Source organism: Mus caroli, unplaced genomic scaffold (assembly GCF_978045245.1).
Source record: "Mus caroli unplaced genomic scaffold, Mus_caroli_1 scaffold_15, whole genome shotgun sequence".
Classification (NCBI taxonomy): Eukaryota; Metazoa; Chordata; class Mammalia; order Rodentia; family Muridae; genus Mus; species Mus caroli.
Genome location: NW_028227270.1, coordinates 21,941,302 through 21,960,178, shown reverse-complemented (window position 1 = coordinate 21,960,178; position 18,877 = coordinate 21,941,302). Strand labels below are relative to the sequence as shown.

General features: G+C 44.8%; 1 protein-coding gene across 1 annotated transcript in view; it reads left to right on the top strand.

Moving 5' to 3' along the window:
* Positions 1 to 42: 42 nt before the first annotated feature.
* The window catches only part of Mrps27 (mitochondrial ribosomal protein S27), a 72,393-nt gene continuing 53,558 nt past the window's right edge, over positions 43 to 18,877 (top strand). Inside the window, exons 1-3 of the mRNA XM_021180173.2 lie at positions 43 to 143; positions 3,624 to 3,701; positions 17,941 to 18,011. Coding sequence (XP_021035832.1) covers positions 71 to 143; positions 3,624 to 3,701; positions 17,941 to 18,011 — 222 coding nt within the window. The 5' untranslated portion in view covers positions 43 to 70. The remainder of the gene's footprint in view (positions 144 to 3,623; positions 3,702 to 17,940; positions 18,012 to 18,877) is intronic.

Here is an 18,877-nt window from a genome sequence, read left to right as displayed (position 1 = left end):
GGACCACTTCCGGCGGAGGCGGGCTCTGTGCCTGTCCCCCGCGCCCGCCTTCCACTTGGTGCGCTCCAAGATGGCGGCTCCCATGGTGCGGTGTGGGATGCTCCTGGCTCGGCGACCAGCCGCGTCTCGCCTTTGCCTCGCAGGTTGGTGGCTGCTGCCTTGGAGCCGCAGCTTCATTTAGGCCTCCCAGCACGCTGTTTATTGAAGGAAGGGGGTGATGGGCTTCCAGGAAGAGCATAAGTGCTTCTGGGATCCGGTTGCTAGAGAAGCCGTTTAGGGTATTGGTAACCCAGAAAAGAAAAACAATCCCTCTTCTTTAAGGCGAGTACCCGCCATTCCAAACTTTTGAAAAGTAGGGGAAGGCTGTGGCATGAGGTTCTGCGTAGGTCTTGCAAGTTTAATGTATTAAATTAGTAGACTTCTTGGTGATCATGAAAAACCCAAATATGTTCACTCCGTGGGCTAGAACAGTTTTCTTCTTCCCCTGAGATTTCTTTGGAGGGTCATCAGGCAAAAGTTTTCCCTCACTGCCTCGTACTTGATGACCCGAACCCTTGATCTTCATCTCCTGAAAGAATTTTTCAACACTAGCCTCACTTTACCTGGTGACCTTGGCCACAACTGACATTTCTATTTTGTTTTCCACCAGTAGGTAAACAAGCAGAGCGATTTGATGTCTTGAGTTGAATCACACATCACTCAAAGCCTTTTTAGGGTACCTAATGGTGAAAAATACGTTTTAAAGTATTTGCAAAACCCGAGTTTGTAGTGCTTACAACCTCGTAATCCTTGAAGATGTGCCAGATTACAGGAGTAAAATGAACTAACCACACTTGGATGTTTGCAATGCTGCTTGTTTTCAGTCAGACTCCCTTAACACCAGTCACAAAAAGAGAAGCAGTACTCACTTGCTCTCACTCCTGTAAGTGTACAGCCATTTAAAAACTCCACAGTTGGCCTCAAGAGTTTTCTAAAGATAAAGTGTTTGAACTACCTGGCAAGAACGCTTCATATCCCACATTTGACAAATTGATACGAACAATATTTGGCACTTAAGAGTGCTTTGTAGAGCTACTTGGCATATTTAATTGTGATTGGTAGTAAATTCTTTGAAGTCTCATAAGACCCACACTAGTAGATACAGGAGAGTAAGTTGGTCGCTTATAATGGCTGGGGCAACTGTTGTAACAAAGGAATGGAAACTACACAGAGCAACTTGAGGGAACCTTTACTTCGGCAGTTTGGTGTCAGTTTACTCTGAAGCTATCCCAACTTGGCAGTTGCTAGTACTCGTAGCTATTTAAGTTTAAGTTGAAGATAAATAAGATTAAAAACTAAGTTTCTTCTTGGCCGTTGGGGTTTTATGTGGTCAGTACATCTATGTAACTGGTGGCTTTTGTCTTGGACAATTTAAAATGTAACATTTTTATTTCTACAGAAGTTTTTTGGACACTGCATTAGACCACAGATGGAGGCTATAGGAAGGCAATATAAGTACATGGGATAGGTTTGGGTATGTTTATAAATACCCTGATTCAAGTACTCAGCTTGTATAAATTCATGACAGATCAGCCAGTATATGTAACACTTTGAGACTTCTAAATAGTCTACTTAAAATAGGATGAAAGAATACAGCCCAAATGATCAAAAAGATAGAAGAAAAACGAACTGAGATAGAACAACAACAGGTATGTGGAAAGGACAGGGGAAGGAAGCTTACTGGGTACCATAATTCGTTGACAGGCATTAGTGAGCCTTAACTACCATGCTGATAGGTGGTATCCCTCATTTTGTGTATGATGAAAAAGATACAGAGGTGTATGATCTGCCCAATCTTCATAGCATTTATTATTGGCACCAACAAGGGCTAAAAGTTAAATTGTGCTGCTAAAGCTTGTCTATTTCCACAATCACATTATTTTCTTAATTTAAAAACAAAACAAACAAACAAAATGCTTGGAGACATTTTGAGTGGCATGTGCAGAGAGGGACTGGGGAGGCCCAGACCTAAGCCTCTGAGTCTGAAGACTGTCCCTTACTCATTCAGATGTGTTTTGAGCACTTTGAATGTTGTTACTGGGTTACTTGTCAGATAAGCAGAATTTCTCTGCACTCTGGGCCTACAGAGAGACTATCTGCATTTTAATGAGATTCATATGCATAAAAAGTTTGAGAGTCTGTCTGATCTAGATCTTCCACTTTGTTTGTGTCCATCTCCTTTCATCTTTTGCCCCTGGCTGTAGAAATTCTTTGGTTGTGACATTATTAGACAGAACCTCAGTTTGTGTGCAGTGATGGAGAAACCTTTGCTCTTTATGACACGCACAGAGCATCATAGAAAGATGAGTGTGTGTGTGTGAGTGAATGCATGCTTGCATCGTGCTTTTATGAATGCATGTATGTAGAGGCTAGAAATCAAAGTTAGGTGTCATCCCCAGTCACTCTTCACTGACATAAAACTCAGGTTGTAATCCTTGTGTGATCTGTTATGATCCCTGGGTAGCTGCCTTTTATTTTAGAGTTCCTTCCCTTCACATGCCGTACAACTCACTCACTGAAAGTACACAGTTGTGTGACTTTCAGCGTTGTGCAAGCATCTTTCCAACCAACTCAGGATGTTTTTATCACACTCTATATCTCTTGTTGCTAGTCACTCTTACTCCCTCAGCCCCCGTCCCCAGTTCTAGGTGACATGTGGCCTGCTTCCTTTCTTTAGATTCCCCTAGTCTAATGCTTCATTTAAGTGGGACATAATTTGAGGCTGGTATCTTTCACTTAACATAATGTATTCAGGATTCTTTTTTTTTTAAAGGTTTATTTATTTATGTATATGAGTACACTGTAGCTCTTTTCAGACACACCAGAAGAGGGCATCAGATTCCATTACAGATGGTTGTGAGCCACTATGTGGTTGCTGGGAATTGAACTCAGAACCTTCGGGAGAGCAGTCAGTGCTCTTAACTACTGAGCCATCTCTCCAGCCCAGGATTCTTATTTTTAAATTGCTAAGTGTTTCATTACAGTGATATATCAATTCTTGGTATAAACTCTTTGCTTGCCGGGCAGTGGTGGCACACGCCTTTAATCACAGCACTTGGAAGGCAGAGGCAGGCGGATTTCTGAGTTCGAGGCCAGCCTGATCTACAGAGTGAGTTCCAGGACAGCCAAAGCTATATAGAGAAACCCCGTCTACAAACAAACAAACAAACAAATACCTCTTTGCTTTATGCAAAATACTGATAAATATGCTAATCCAAGTCAAATGGAAATATTTTCAGGATTGATAACTGTAACTCATCCAGTTAATAGCTTAGCATAGATTGAGAGGCTGTTTGGGATCTAAGAAGGACTTTAGGACTCTGAAGAGCTGGGCTGTAACTTAATCGTACAAATGGCTTTCAGCTTTCACATCAGAAGCTGAGAAGAACCAGCTTGCCCACCTGTAAAACTGGGGCAGAGCTTTTCAGGCGTTTCCGTGTTTGCTGTGAACTCTGCAGCAGTCGTTAGAATATCACGCTGGATTTTAAAAATGCACAAGCTGGTAGTTGCAAATACAGCAGAAGTCGTGTTCAGTGAAGAAGATCTGTGAAACATGCCTGCTGAGCTGATTGTCTTTCCCTCAGGTAGAAGATGCCTGCTTTCTGCAGCGTACGTGGACAGCCACCAGTGGGAAGCAAGAGAGAAGGAGCAATACCATCTGGGTAGGTCCTGCCATACACCGTTGTTAGCGGTCACTCCACATACCTGGAGTCATATGCTCACATGACGCATGCATGTCATGAGAGACCTCTATGGTGGCGCTGCTCACAGAAGTGCATTTAAAAGGAGTAATGCCCACACATTGGGGCGGGGCGGGGGGGGGGTCATCTTTGCTGCCCTGCGTTCTGGAAACTGTGTTGTCTGCCGTGATGGTTGCACTGCTGAGGCTGTGTGAACAGTTCCTTCTTGCTTTTTGTTCACTGCACTGTAGTTTCCATGCAGCTTGTCTCTGGTTTACAGTATCATTGCCAGGTGACAGGTGTGGAAGCAAATTTGCAATCTCGTGGAAGCCATGGAAAGATACTGAGTGTCTTCCCAGCAGTAAGTTCAGAAAACCATTTGTTTCCCTTGTTCCTTGTTTCATAGTTCACAGATAGCAAGCAGCCTTCCCTGTATAAATTACCAAGGCCTAAAAGAAGTAAGTCACTGACCCCCACAAGCACATTTCCAAATGTGTAAGCACTGTCCCGACACTGCAGAGTGAATAGATGGGCGATGGACGTTGAGACGCTAGTGCTGTGCACAGGAATCCCTGTGCTGACCCAATATATCCACACCCCCCATGTGCCACTGTTGACAATTTCTCTGTGCTTGTGTTTGATAAGAACAAAGCCGTCCTCTGTGATGGAGTCTTCTAGAAAAGTAGGACGTAGCTGATAGTTGCAGCTAGCTACCTTTAGGATGCTTGAGAGTGATCATGGTCTCCTTTGAGAATGTGAGTTGTAGAGCTGCTCAGCAGCTCTGGAGTGCATGTGTGTATAGCAGCTCTGGAATGTGTGTGTGTGTACAGCAGCTCTGCAGTGTGTGTGTGTACAGCAGCTCTGGAGTGCATGTGTGTATAGCAGCTCTGGAACGTGTGTGTGTGTGTACAGCAGCTCTGAAGTGTGTGTGTGTACAGCAGCTCTGGAACGTGTGTGTGTGTGTGTACAGCAGCTCTGCACTATGTGTGTACAGCAGCTCTGGAACGTGTGTGTGTGTGTACAGCAGCTCTGCACTGTGTGTGTGTAGCAGCTCTGCAGTGTGTGTGTGTGTACAGCAGCTCTGGAGTGCATGTGTGTATAGCAGCTCTGCAGTGTGTGTGTGTGTACAGCAGCTCTGGAGTGCATGTGTGTACAGCAGCTCTGAAGTGTGTGTGTGTACAGCAGCTCTGCAGTGTGTGTGTGTACAGCAGCTCTGGAGTGCATGTGTGTATAGCATTTCTGGAATGTGTGTGTGTGTACAGCAGCTCTGAAGTGTGTGTGTGTACAGCACTCTGCAGTGTGTGTGTGTAGCAGCTCTGGAGTGTGTGTGTGGCCAGGCTCGGCCAAAGCAGAGCTGGCAGGTTCTGAAGGGTGTGATGAAGCCCTCCACAGGGAACTTAGTCTGACTCTCGCTTTTAAGGGTTAGCACAGCCTTTAAATCCAACCCTTTATAGTGTCTGCAGATTAAATTCAAAGCTAATATACTTTCCTAAACATAATACTTTAAAATTTATATAGTTATAAAAAAAGAGACAAAGCTGAAGGAATGTGGTGTATGGGAGTATTCTGAAATGTAGTGAAGTATTTAGGCGTCACTGAAGATTTGGAAGTCACTACACCCTTTCATTTTCCATGCACAGCCACTGGCCCACAGGACAATGGGCATGGGCACAGATGTACTGTACTGGCGAAATCAGACATACCTGAGTGACATTTTTATTTTAAAACTTAACAAGATTTTGGTAAAGGTCTGAGTAACTCAAAGGTCTGTTTTCAGTCAATTTTCATTAAAGAATGCATTAATGAAAAAAAAAATCCAGCTTATTTTTAAGTATGCAAGAAGTACTTTGTATTTGTGTGTTAAAATGAAATTAGTATCATTAACTAGAAACCGGTTTTAAAGTAGTAAAAATGTCTCTCACTGAACTTGGAGATGAGCTGACCGCCTACAAACCCACGCAAGCTTCCCACCTCAACCCCCCAGGAGTGGCATGAGAGGCCTACACACAACCGTTCCGGACTTCTAATCTTGGTGCTGGGACTCAGGCTCAGGCTTTCACGCCTGAGCAGCAGGTGTTCTCACTCGCTGACCCATACCCTAGCCCCTGGGAGTCATCTTCAACTTCTCTGCCCTTGCCCATATTCAGTTTTTGTTTTCATTTTCTCATTCTGGTGTGTGTGTGTGTGTGTGTGTGTGTGTGTGTGTGTGTGTGTAATCTATTATGTCCCTATCAGAGAGGTGTGCATATGCTGGATTTTTTTTTTTTGGTTTTTTGGTTTTTTTAGTATAGAATAGTTTATGTGGGGCGTGGGGAGTTGAGAGAGAGAGACAGAGAGACAGACAGAGGAACATGTGGAGGGAGAAAAGGGAAGAGAGCAAGAGGAGAGAACAAGAGAACAAGAGGAGAACACACATGCTATTATTAACTGTCTTAAATTCATCAGTGTGCATGCATGTCATCTACCATAGCACATTTATTGAGTTTATTCGTTAATACTTTTCTTCATATGCTTTTTGTTACTTGACTTCAAAATGTCCCTTATCAAATTTTTTTCCTCCCCTAATACAGGATGATTCCAGGATCATGTTGCCTTTAAATCAAGTCTTCTTATTTTGAAAGTATGCCTTATCTTTTTTTATTTCTTATGACTTTCTTACCTTTGTTTATGTCTTAGTTAGAGTTTTAGTGCTATGAACAGACACCATGTCCAAGGCAAGTCTTATAAGGACATTTAATTGGAGCTGGCTTACAGGTTCAGAGGTTCAGTCCATTATCATCAAGGCAGGAAGGAGCATGGCTGCATCCAGGCAGGCATGGTGCAAGAGGAGCTGAGACTTCTACATCTTTATCTGAAGGCTGCTAGTGAAAGACTTCCGTCCAGGTAGCTAGAACTAGAGTATTAAAGCCCATACCCACAGTGATACACCTACTCCAACAGGGACACACTTTCTAATAGTGCCACTCCCTTTGCCTAGGCATATACAAACCATCACACTTTATGATTTGATTCCAGTTTTGCCTCCCCATGCAGACTGCTCTGTGATGACATGACCCTGCCTGGGTATCTGATGTGGACACAGCTGGTGTCTCTAGACTTGTGTCCATGTAAATGATCTAACTATACCTCCACACCTAGGAAAATGTTTAACAATAAACTTTCCCAGAATACATCTTTCCTTTATGTATATGTTCCACTATGCATGTCAGCTCTGATCTCCCAGTCACATGCATTTGAGTTCTCAGCTGCAGCACTGGCCGGTTTTCTTGACCGGTAGGGAGACCTTTAACATAGCCACGATTTCCTGCTGCTTCTCAAGTTTCCCCTTAGATTTTTTTTTCCATCTGTGCTTCTGGCCCGAGGCAGTCTGTGCTGTAAAGATTGCAGAGCGGCGATTCTCCACCTCCACCACCCCTTCATACTTGCTAGTTGGCACCAACATTCCCCTTAGGCAGCAGACCTCGTTTCCTTTTATCTGTGGTCATACATTATGTTGACATTTGTTGATTGGTGGGATTTTTTTCCCCACTGGCTCATTGCTGTCATTATTTGGAGTCCAGCATCCCATGCTGCCTGGCTAATATAAATGCTTCCAGTTATTTTCCATGTTTTCTTTCTCACCATTTGCTTGCTTTCTCACTTAACAGTGTGTTCTAGGCTTAGTAGCTCCCTAGCCTGGACTCAGCCCTTCCTTGGGAACTCTTGTTCCTTTTAGTGGTCACTGAGTGGGAGTAGAAACAGGAGCTGGGTGTTAGATACTCTTGACTCTTACCCAGCACCTCCGAGCCCCCTTCATCTGCATGGAGCTTTCTCTGGCCTTGCTGTGCTCTCCATCCCGTGGTTAGAGCTTGGTTCCACAGAGGTAGGGTTCTGTCAGGAGTCACAGCATTGCATGTGACACAGAGGCGGGGTTTTGTCAGAGTCACAGCATTGCATGTGATACAACTTCTCTGCCTTCTATCTAAAAATGCCAGTTATCCAGTCATAGGTGAGAGTCACAGATAATCTACACATACATTAAGATGCCCTTCAAATTCTGTTATTCTTCCCTTAGAAGCCATGTGCTAGGACAATCCAGTAGTAATATAGCAAAGATTGTTCTCATGTGCCATACGTGAATTACCCACAGTGCTGTGAACATATACATAAAGGAAGGATGCATTCTGGGAAAGTTTATTGTTAAACATTTTCCTAGGTGTGGAGGTATAGTTAGATCATTTACATGGACACAAGTCTAGAGGTCTTTGCCCTGGTTACAGGAATAAACACATTGTTTGTCAAATGTACTGGCTAGTTTTGTGTCAACTTGACACAGCTGCAGTTATCACAGAGAAAGGAGCTTCAGTTGAGAAAATGCCTCCATGAGATCCAACTGTAAGGCATTCCAATTAGTGATCAAGGGGGAAAGGCCCCTTTGTGGGTGGGACCATCTCTGGGCTGGTAGTCTTGGATCTATAAGAGAGCAGGTTGAGCAAGCCAGGGGAAGCAAGCCAGTAAAGAACATCCCTCCATGGCCTCTGCATCAGCTCCTGCTTTCTGACCTGCTTGAGTTCCAGTCCTGACTTCCTTGGTGATGAACAACAGTATGGAAGTGTAAGCTGAATAAACCCTTTCCTCCCCAACTTGCTTCTTGGTCATGATGTTTGTGCAGGGATAGAAACCCTAAGACACCAAAGAATATGATGATAATCTGTGACTGGTAAATATCACGGGGAGTCTATGGTCTCTTCTCTGTTAAGACCAGTGCTTGAGTAAATTACCACTTACTGAACACGTCCAGTCATTGCTGCCCCTCTGCCTCCAGTGAGAACTGGTTTCCTACTCTGTATCTCGTCTCGTGCCTTCCCTGAGTAGCACGATGTGAATTCTGCATCTGGGTGTGTGTCCCAATGCTACCACTGTCGCTGTGGCTGTCCGTGTCTATAGCTATAAATCAGGGATGGGTGATGTCTGCCCTAGTTCCTAAACATTCATCCTAGAAATATGCAGAGTGAATGAGTCCCTGGGTCCCCTGTGCATGTCCCTGTGTATGTTTGATGTGGTTTGGAATTCAGACTGCCTGGAACTTTCCCATTGTGTAACAGGAAGTAACTGCTACCGCCTCTGGTTCATAGATGCACATTTTTGTGTATAGCATGACTGCGTTGGCGAGGGTTGAGCTCTGATTCTGAGCGTGGAGACTGCTGACTGCTCCAGGTGTTCCTGTGGCTGCATTTCCGCGGGTCGGGCAGTAGATGGCAGTGTGGCCCTTGCGAGAAACGCCCTTCCATCTGCGCTGGGGCGCGGGCCTATCGGGAAATGTGCGCTCATGTGGAGCGTCGTGATTGGACATCGCGCTGGGAGGGCCGTGAGGTGCTTGGGTCGGGTTCGCTGATTGGAGGAAGGAGGAGGGCCGATATGAGGCATTTGCTCCTGTGGTCCCCATTGGCGCCGCTGCGGGTGTGGCGTCCTTGGCTCCGCCTGCCGTCCCTGGGGAAGGCTGTTTCAAGGGTGCCTAGGGTCCTTGAACATTAAAATGCTACCCCTCTATTTTCTTGAAAGCTACTTGTTGCATTGCTTTGTGCATTCAAAAAGATGCACAGATCATATGTAGTGAGTTACCAGAAAGTTAGCACACCTGCATAGGAGCTGGAGCATTCTAAACGCGTTGGAGGCCGGGATGTGCCTAGCTTTCTTCAGACAGCCGAAATTCTGATTTGTAACACCAGAGGCTGCTTTATAAAAGCACTTTAGCACTTTACACCAGAAAGTGTAAAGCAGGAAAGTAGAGACTGCTGTAAAGAACCCCAGCTCCCGCCATCTGCTTTCAGCTGTTATCAGCTTATGTCTGCTCCGCTTCCTAATCCTTTGGACTGTTTTGAAGCAGTCCCGGGGAATCGTGTGCGCTCTCTCTCTCTCTCTCTCTCTGTTGTATATTTCAAAAAGATAAGATGTTTTTAAAGCCATTGTTATATATGAAGTAGTCGCATAAATATATGAACTAACCAGCTTCTGCCATTTTTGTTTTTTGAGACCAGGTCACACCTTGTAACCATTGCTAGTCAGGAGGGCCTTGAGCTCAGAGATCCACCTACCTCTGCCTCCCAAGGGCTGGGATTGAGTGTGTGCACCACCACGCCTGCCCAGTTTCTGGTATTTCTTATACACATATTTTTAATGCTCTAAATCGAATGCTCATATTTTTAATGCTCTAATCGAACAAGGACCCAACGGAATCACACAAATACAGTTGTACTTTCTTTTGACTCTTTAATAAAAAATTTTTTTGGTAGAAACATGGGGGTAAAGCAGATTCAACAGTTTTCAGTTCGATTTCATCTATAGCCTAGACCCCTCCATCAGACTGCTTTTTAAGTCAGTCTATCATCCAATCATTTTATAGCAATTTTGATATGGACCTCCAAAAGATGGCAATTTTTAAAGTAAGCTATAATGCCATCCTTAAACATTGCGTGTTCACATTTTGTCATGTCTTAAACATGTTTTCTTCACTTACAGAGGACTTGCATGTCACACTCACATGTCACACTTGAGCAGACACCTTTTGTAGAGCACCTCACACTCTTGATTTGCAGGTTTCGTCTTTCTGCTGGTACTGGATGTGTCTGGTTTTCCATCTGTCCTAGCTGTAAAAAATAATTTGATGATTGTTTCGTTTTTGTTTTTGTTTTTTTTTTGTTTTTCGAGACAGGGTTTCTCTGTGTAGCCCTGGCTGTCCTGGAACTCACTCTGTAGACCAGGCTGGCCTCAAACTCATAAATCTGCCTGCCTCTGCCTCCCAAGCACTGGAATTAAAGGCGTGCGCCACCACACCCGGCTCAGGGCTTGTTTTGCTTGTTGTTATTAATATGGTTTTTACCATGGTAGATGGTCTAGCTGGACTTATTTTTGGTCATTTAGTTTGTGGTTAGTCTTATCCCTTGTTTTTTGCTGTTGTTAATGTTGTTGCCATGGGTTATTTTTGTTTGCCATGGGTTGGAAGAGTCAGTATTGTTAGGAGGTCCACACACCCCAACTCTGGAGACAATACAGCCCAGATCTCATAGTTTTTCCTACAGATCTAGGAAGGTCAGTATGTCATTCCTTTCATGGGCCGACTGCTGTCCTTTTCCATAGTTACTGCAGATTTAGTCCCTGATGAGAGAGCCAATGAATGGTTTCTGGGTACTTGATTTTGCTGCTTGTTACTTTATGGCTTAGAGAGATGCTACGTAACAGCATGGAGCGGAGTGGAGGAGAAGGGTGCGGGAGCAAACTCAAGGTCACAGTTCAGAAAACAGCAGATTTGGGGTAGAGAGCTCAAGGCCTGGATTCCCTCCCTTCATCCGTCTCAGCCTCCTGCCTGTGGGCAAACACAGAGGAGAATTTATAATGCAGCCATCTCTATCTAACTGGTCTCTCCAGGCCCTGGGGTGGGAGAACACTGCAGAGTCCATCCAGAAGGCAAATGGGCATTTCCAGCCTTCGTTCAAAGTGGAGTGCTGCAGTGTGAGTTTTATGCTGGCCTAGCTGAGCCGTCATTTTCCACAGAGCAGGAACAGGAGGTGTGGACTGCAGGCTGGGGGAGCAGGAGGTATGGATTGCAGGCTGGAGGCAAGAGTGCTGCTTGGGGACGCAGGAGGTGTGGACTGCAGACTTGGGGAACAGGAGGTGTGGACTGCAGGCTGGAGGACTCTAAGCTGCTCCTTGGGAGCTTCATTCCTTCAGGTATGGTGAGAGCCTTTCCTGAGCAGCATGTGCCTATGGTGGGTGCACACTTCCTGCTGAGACAGCCTTGAGTTTATCTAAATCCTCTGCCCGGTGAGTGAGTTTTTGAGTCCCAGCTCCATCCTGCTGTAGGGCCCAGAGCATCCATCTTATTTGACAGGGAAAGTGTGTTTCTGGAACTGTGGTGAAGCATGTGATAGAAGAAAGCTGCTCATTGACACGCAGGCAGGCGAGACTCCCACTCCCCTTCCCTCATTCAGCTACATTTCCCCCATGCCGCTGGTCTGAAAGTTATAGCCTTGGTTTCCATTTTTTAAGATTATCATCCTACATCCTCTAAGGTAATTAGAGCAAATTCCAATGCTCACCACTTTATCCTTTAGAATAGTACACACACAGGCACACAAAGGATAAGTGATATACTGTGCTGTTGTCCAATACTAAAGTTTCATCCTTCAAAACACCGGATTTAAGCTGCTATCTCAGCCCCTTTATCTACTCTCAGTTCTACATCTCAAGTCAGTTCTGAACATCAGCTGTAATAAATACAGTTTGTGTTACTTGTTTCAAATGTCTCTGCTGTGTTCACTTTCTAAGTGTAAAGGCCTGCCTGCTAATGTTCTTTTCTTTTCTTTTTTTTTTTAAAGATTTATTTTATGTATATGAGTACACTGTAGCAATCTTCAGACACACCAGAAGAGGACATCAGTTCCCTTTACAGATGGTTGTGAGCCACCATGTGGTTGCTGGGAATTGAACTCAGGACGGTTGAAAGAGCAGCCAGTGCTCTTAACCAATGAGCCATCTCTCCAGCCCCGTCATTTGCTCATCTAAGTCTGTATCTGCCTTCCAGTGCTACTGCTCAAAGCAAACAAAAGCCCTCCTGCTGGGACAGTTAAGGTCCTGGTTGTTTAGATGGCTCTGGTTCTTGTTTGCCTTTGTAAGTAGCCCCTGATTTTCCTCCTAGCTGTTTTTAAGATGATCCCATTCTCCAGTTTCTCTGTGACACAGAATCCAACTTTGTTTGTTGGACATATGTTTAGAAGACAGTCTTTTATTATTAATTCTGAAAAGCTCTCAGGAGACTGCTCGTTTGGTAAAGCACTTGCAGAGAAAACTCAAGGACCTGAGTTGATACCCAGCACCTAATGAGGCCAGATGGCGGAGTGGGCGGGGACAGGGCAGGGCTGGAAAGAGAGGTTGATCCCCAGCACCCAATGAGGAAGCAGGATTGGGGAGGGTGGGGGCAGACAGTGGGGCTGGAGAGGTGACTCTGCTTAGGAGCCCTGGCTGCTCTTGCTGGTGGGTTTGGTTCCTAGCACTCACCTGGAGGTTCCATGCAGGTAAAACGTGACACAGAAAATAAAATACATCTTTTTTTTTTTGTTTGTTTGTTTAAAGCCAGGTGATGGTGCATACCTGGAGTGCCAACACTGGGGAGGTGGAAACACACAGACCCCTGGGTGTCACTGAGAGCCAGATCACTGTAGTTGGCACAGTGACTGAGGAACTGAACGAAACCAGGGCTGAACTGTGGTCTCCACACACATTCACAGGCCCTGTGTGAGTGTGTGTGTGTGTGTGTGCACATGCAAGTGCGTGTGCGCTGGTTTCCCATTACCTGTCAGCTCACCTCATTCTCTTGGTCTACTTTTTTGCAAATGAAGTTTCTTTCAGAAATCATTCTATTCTCCATGTCTCTTAGTGTCGTCCTTCTCACATTTCTTTGTTGCATTCTGGGTAGTTTAACTTCAGCCTGATATTCAGGTCACTAGTTCTCACATCTAACCTTCTTTTTTAACTTATTGCTTGCTTGCTTTTTGAGACAGGCTCATGACCTGCAACATAGGCTAGTGTCAAACTTGTGTTCTCCTTGCTTCAGGTTCCCGGGTGCTAGGAATGTAGACCTGCAGCTCTATGCCTGTCTTTATTTCCTGTTTTGTCCTGTCTTCCCTTTCCTTTGAACTTTGTTGCAGCATTTACATAAAAATAAGCCATACCTAAAGCATACAGTTTAATAAGTTTTGACAACTGTGGGGCTACACATGACCGTATACATCATAGTCCTGTCACCTCCAAAGGCAGTTGTCTCTAGTCCTTTAATACGCTTATTCCTTTCTGCTCCACACCCAGGCACCCAGGATATGATTGCTGCACTTCTCGTTGTTTAGATTAGTTTGCCGGTTCTAGGTTTTGTGTGAAAGAACACCTCTTTAAATAAAATCCTGGCACACTTGGGGATTAACAAGAAGGCATATGTCGGCTTCTCAGGCACCAGAGCTCACTTGTGTCGCATCCTGGGAGAAGAGCGATCCTTGTTCCAGTCTGCATGCAGCTCCAACATGACTGTACACGAGAGAGCCTCCTAACCAGAGACTTGAGTTTTCTCTGATGCCACCAGTTACTAAAACCAAAGGTCCACAGCATCCCGCTGATCCCCTGGGGTGACCAACAGTACAGTTTATTCCTCAAGTCCTCCAAGTGAGTTTTCTGTGGCCCCGGCAGTTAGGTTTACCTGTTTCAAAGCTCAATTTTATTTTTCTGGTGAAAAGAGTTGTTAAAGCAATGCAGTTCATCTTATTCCAGAAATAGAATTTCTTAGTATCACCCTGGGCTTAGACACCACATTCACATGCTGCCTCCTCTGCATGGTAGTTCTTACACAGCTCATATTGTTGCTGACCGGCTGCACCATCAGCTGCTGGATCTGGTGCTAACAGAGTCGGACGCCCTGGCTACTGCAGATCTATTTTACATTATCCTTACGCTGGATGGCAGGCCTGGAAATTCAGTCTTAAACCCCTGGGAGTTCACTCTCCTGGTAAAATCCTCAGTAAATCCTCTTTTGTCCTTAGATCCTCAGTGCTGTTGCTGTTGTCAAACAAGAACGTTTTAATACTATCCTGTGTTTTATCTTCTAAGCATATTTCCACGTTGTGTAGTTGAAAATTCTGCTAAATGAAGAGTTTGTATTTCAGATCCATTTTCCCCAACTCTTTGCTCTGCAGCCATCAGCTTCAGTGAGTGTTCCTGGGGAGCTGAGAACCCAGCGAAGCAACCTCCTTGGCACAGCCCATTGAACAGAACTTGGGCATCTGTTGGCTCCTCAGTAAAGCATGGAGTGTGACTTTGGCTGTGGAGGCCACCATCCAGGAGCCTGTGGTGCTGGCCCTCCATATGCTGCAGCTGTCCTGCTTTCCCGGCCCTCCTGCCCTTCCCTGCTTTCTGCCTCATTCATCACAGCAGCTCTGGGATGCATGGTGATTGGTCACGTAGAGTACTTGCAGCAAACCCCGTGCAGTATGTAAATGCTACCCCTCAGATGGAGGCCCTGCAGCTGTTGCCTTTTTGGAAGCCCTGACCAATTCCACTTCACTGAAGACGTGCACCTTGGTGTGAAGTCCTCAGATGGAATCCGGTTACCATGCTTGAAGGTGGTCGGCGAGTGGCCTCAGTCCTGTGATGGGTGACACGCTGTGCATATGCGTGAAAAGGACAAGGGAGAGGACCTTGCAGGCCATTTTAATTAGGCCAGTAGCTCCTGTTCCTGGCTTTTTAAAAATACAGTATAAATTTGAATAAAGGGAGGTAATTCTTCGTATTAATCATTAACATAAAAGTAGTCAGAATTATAGACTTGGTGGCACGAGTGTCTAGTTATGAGCAGGTGCACTTGACAGTCTTATTGATCCCTGATAGGAAGGGGTTTAAGAATCTGTTTGTAGGTGTTACAGATGCTGTAATCACCTGTTTCAATACTTTTAAAATAGTCGTTAAAAAGGCTATTTACATCAGGTTAGGTTTTAGGAATTTTACCAAGTTGTTTTTCCCCAGTTGCTATAAGTCCTAGGGACCATTTCCCTGAGGCAGGAAGAGAGAATAGCTAAATGCACAGTAAGAAGTGACCAGTGACCAGAGTGTGTCGCAGTGCCTCAAGCTTGCTATTCGTGTCACCGCGAGAGAGCCTGAGAAGTGTGCCCGTGTATTCCTTATCCTCTCTTCCTTTGACTCCTGCCTTTAGATAGTTCCTGGATGCTTTTCACAGAGCTGTCCTATAAACTGAGTGTAGGTCGGTGAATTCAGTTCTTCCCTGACACTTTTACTGTAAGGGCATGAGGGCCATCTTATATGGGTATTTGTAGTTAGTAGAAAATATCTTGGTTCAGAAAGAGAATAACAGGACCTGAACTATCTTTAAAAGCCTCCCCAACCTGCTTACTTGACAGAACATCAGTTGTAAGGGCAAGGTGATGACTGTGTGTTTGCATGGATGATGCTGGCTGCATGTGCACACCTGTGCATGTGTGTGTGAGGTGATAATGTGTGTTTGCATGGGTGATGCTGGCTGCATGTGCACACCTGTGCATGTGTGTGTGTGTGTGTGTGTGTGTGTGTGTGTGTGTGAGGTGATGACATGTATGTTTGTGTGCATGATGCTGGCTTGTGCACATCTGTGCATGTGTGTGTGTGAGGTGATGACATATATGTTTGTGTGCATGCTGCTGGCTGCATGTGCACACCTGTGCATGTGTGTGTGTGTGTGTGTGAGGTGATGACATGTATGTTTGTGTGCATGATGCTGGCTTGTGCACACCTGTGTGTGTGTAGGTGTAGGTGGGAGGATTGTTTTTTGAGACAAGGTTGCTCACTGGTCTGGTGCTCAGCACAGTAGCTGGCTGGCTGGTCAGATAGCCCCAGTGGCCTGCTCAGTAGTGGAATCATAAGCTCATGCCACCATAGCTGGCTTTTTAAATTCGTGCTGATGATCAAACTTCATGCTTGCTTGGCAAACATTTTACCAACTGAGTTATCCCTTAGACCCTTTAATGGTCATTAAAGTGTGGTCAGGAAGTAAGAGATTAGAAGCCTAGCAATGCAGTTGATGAAATAAGTGTAGGTGTTGCTGACCTACACTGTTTCATACTTAGTATGAAAACCGGTGGGATCAAGGCTAACTCCTGCTTTTCCAGCCAGCCAGCCATCTCTTTTTACTGAGATAGGGAACACATATTTAGAGTGGACAGTTGAAGAAATTAGAGGACATGCAATTGAAAGGCCTGTTGAACACACAAATGGAGATATTCCTATACAACTGGAAAGGCTGGTCTGGAAATAAAAGCCAGAATTGGGGTAGATGTCCACACACAGAACCAACTGTGAGATTAAAGCTGTGGGAGAGACTGCCATCATGTAGCACCTGAACCTAGGCATGAAGCCATAGTATACTCTACCACTGAGAGTTGGACATTCCAACATCAAGAGAAAGAAAAGACAATCCTCACAGAGCCTGAGAAATGGTAGGGTGGGATGAGCGGATAAATATTTCCTTAAGGATCTCTCTAGATAGAGATCAAATGAGAACAGAGTTAGCACTGGCCTGGTAGATTTGATACAAGGATAATGTTCTCTTGATTATCTTTCCACCAAAATGGGATAGAACCATGAGCTGAGAGTGCAGGAAGCTAGAAAGTACTGTAAACGTGAGAAACAGTGACAGGATGTGACATAAACCATTTGGAGGGCTGGCAAGATGGCTCAGCAGGTAAGAGCACTGTCTGCTCTTCCAAAGGTCCTGAGTTCAAATCCCAGCAACCATATGTGGCTCACAACCACCCACAATGAGATCTGATGCCCCCTTCTGGTGTGTCTGAGACAACTACAGTGTACTTATTTATAATAATAAATAAATCTCTGGGCCAGAGAGCAGAGTTGACTGGAGCTAGCAGAGGTCCTAAATTCAATACCCAGCAACCACATGAAGTACAGCTACAGTGTACTCATATACATAAAATAAATAAATAAACACAAAAACCATTTGGAGTGTATGTTGCCTGGGATCAAGGTGATTTTAGGGTCTGAGCTGAGTGTGATGTCACCCATTCCTGGTTTCCTCAGGATGACCAGTCTGTTGAGAGGAGCCAACACCTGGGTGGTGGGGGCTCATCAGGAAGGAGAGGCAGGGGCTTTTTTGTGAGCAAATACATGAAAATATATAACCATTCTAGATGACCATTCTAAAGCCGTTGGAATGGCTACCATATGCAACTGTTGTACACTGCTAGGGAATAAGAGCTCGTGACAGCTCCCTGGCCTGTCTCTCACCTACAGACTGACAAACCTCATGCTTTGTGTTTCCTTGAAGAGGCACCTCATCGATCCATTTTTAAGAGTTAAATTTATTTATTTATTTATTTATTTATTTATTTTTGGTTTTTCGAGACAGGGTTTCTCTGTGTAGCCCTGGCTGTCCTGGAACTCACTCTGTAGACCAGGCTGGCCTCGGACTCCCGAGTGCTTGTATTCTCTAGTTCAACAAATTATTTAAAACTGACTATGTCAGTGTCTCAATGAGGACTCAATAGTTGTCCTCAATTTCTAAAAAGAGCAAGAGTGAGCACCTGTTTAGACGCTGACTTTGTGACGTTCTCGGCCATCTGGCAGGAGTCAGAGCTGTTAGATTTTTCCTGGAAAAATTTGTATATTTAATAGGGTTCTTTCTCTTTTGTCTTCACAGCTGATCTTGCATCCTTAATGGACAAAGCGTATGAAAGAAAATTGCCTGTTAGTTCTTTATCAATATCACGGGTAAGAACATTTCAAACCCACTTTCAAAGAAGGAAGCAATGAAGACTATAGGCTGGGCTGGGCTGTAGAGACAGTAGTCACACGGGGACAGCTTTCCACAGTGTAGTATGGTTTTACAATTACCAGTAGGTATTTTGTGCTGTGGTGGCTGAAATGTAAGGAAATAAACAAACCAGACTCAAGTTAGTAATCACTGGTTTATTTATTTTCCTCAGGTCATATTATTCTGTGTTTTAAAGTTAATATGTCCTTCAGTGTAATAGCAGTGAACATATTTTCAGTAGCGGGTACCATCCGAGGAAGAGTGGATACTAACAGTGAACTTGACTGCCGCTGGGGAGTGGGTAGGAGAACTGTGAGGTCAGCAACTGGGAGTCGTGATTGTAGGAACCACCACAGGGCACCTCCATGGCAGCCATTCTTGTAGTTTCTCACCATACATCCATCATGTGTGTTCATTTCCACAGCAGCCGTGAGAGAGATGTGTGTGGTATTTGTAAGGCACAAACGATTAGGTAACTTTGCAGATGCACACAGCATGTAGGCAGAAAGGCTGGAACATCAAAGTCCACCTGAAATCACCATCAAGACAAGACCAGGTTACCATACTGGGCAGTAGTGTTCTCCAGTTTCCCCGTCCCCAGCTTGAGAGTGGTTGTATCTTCCTCAGAGGTGATGAGATCTTGGAAACACCTTTTGTAGAAGTGAGCATGGTCCTTCAGTCAGGAGCTACTAAATCTAGATGAGGGGAAGGAAAGAATCTTTCCCTCCATCCCTGATCCCTTCTCTGTGCCCTGTGTCCTCATAGAGAAACAGTTCAGTTGTCACTCCTTAGACTTGGGGACTAATATCCCCCACAGTGGAAA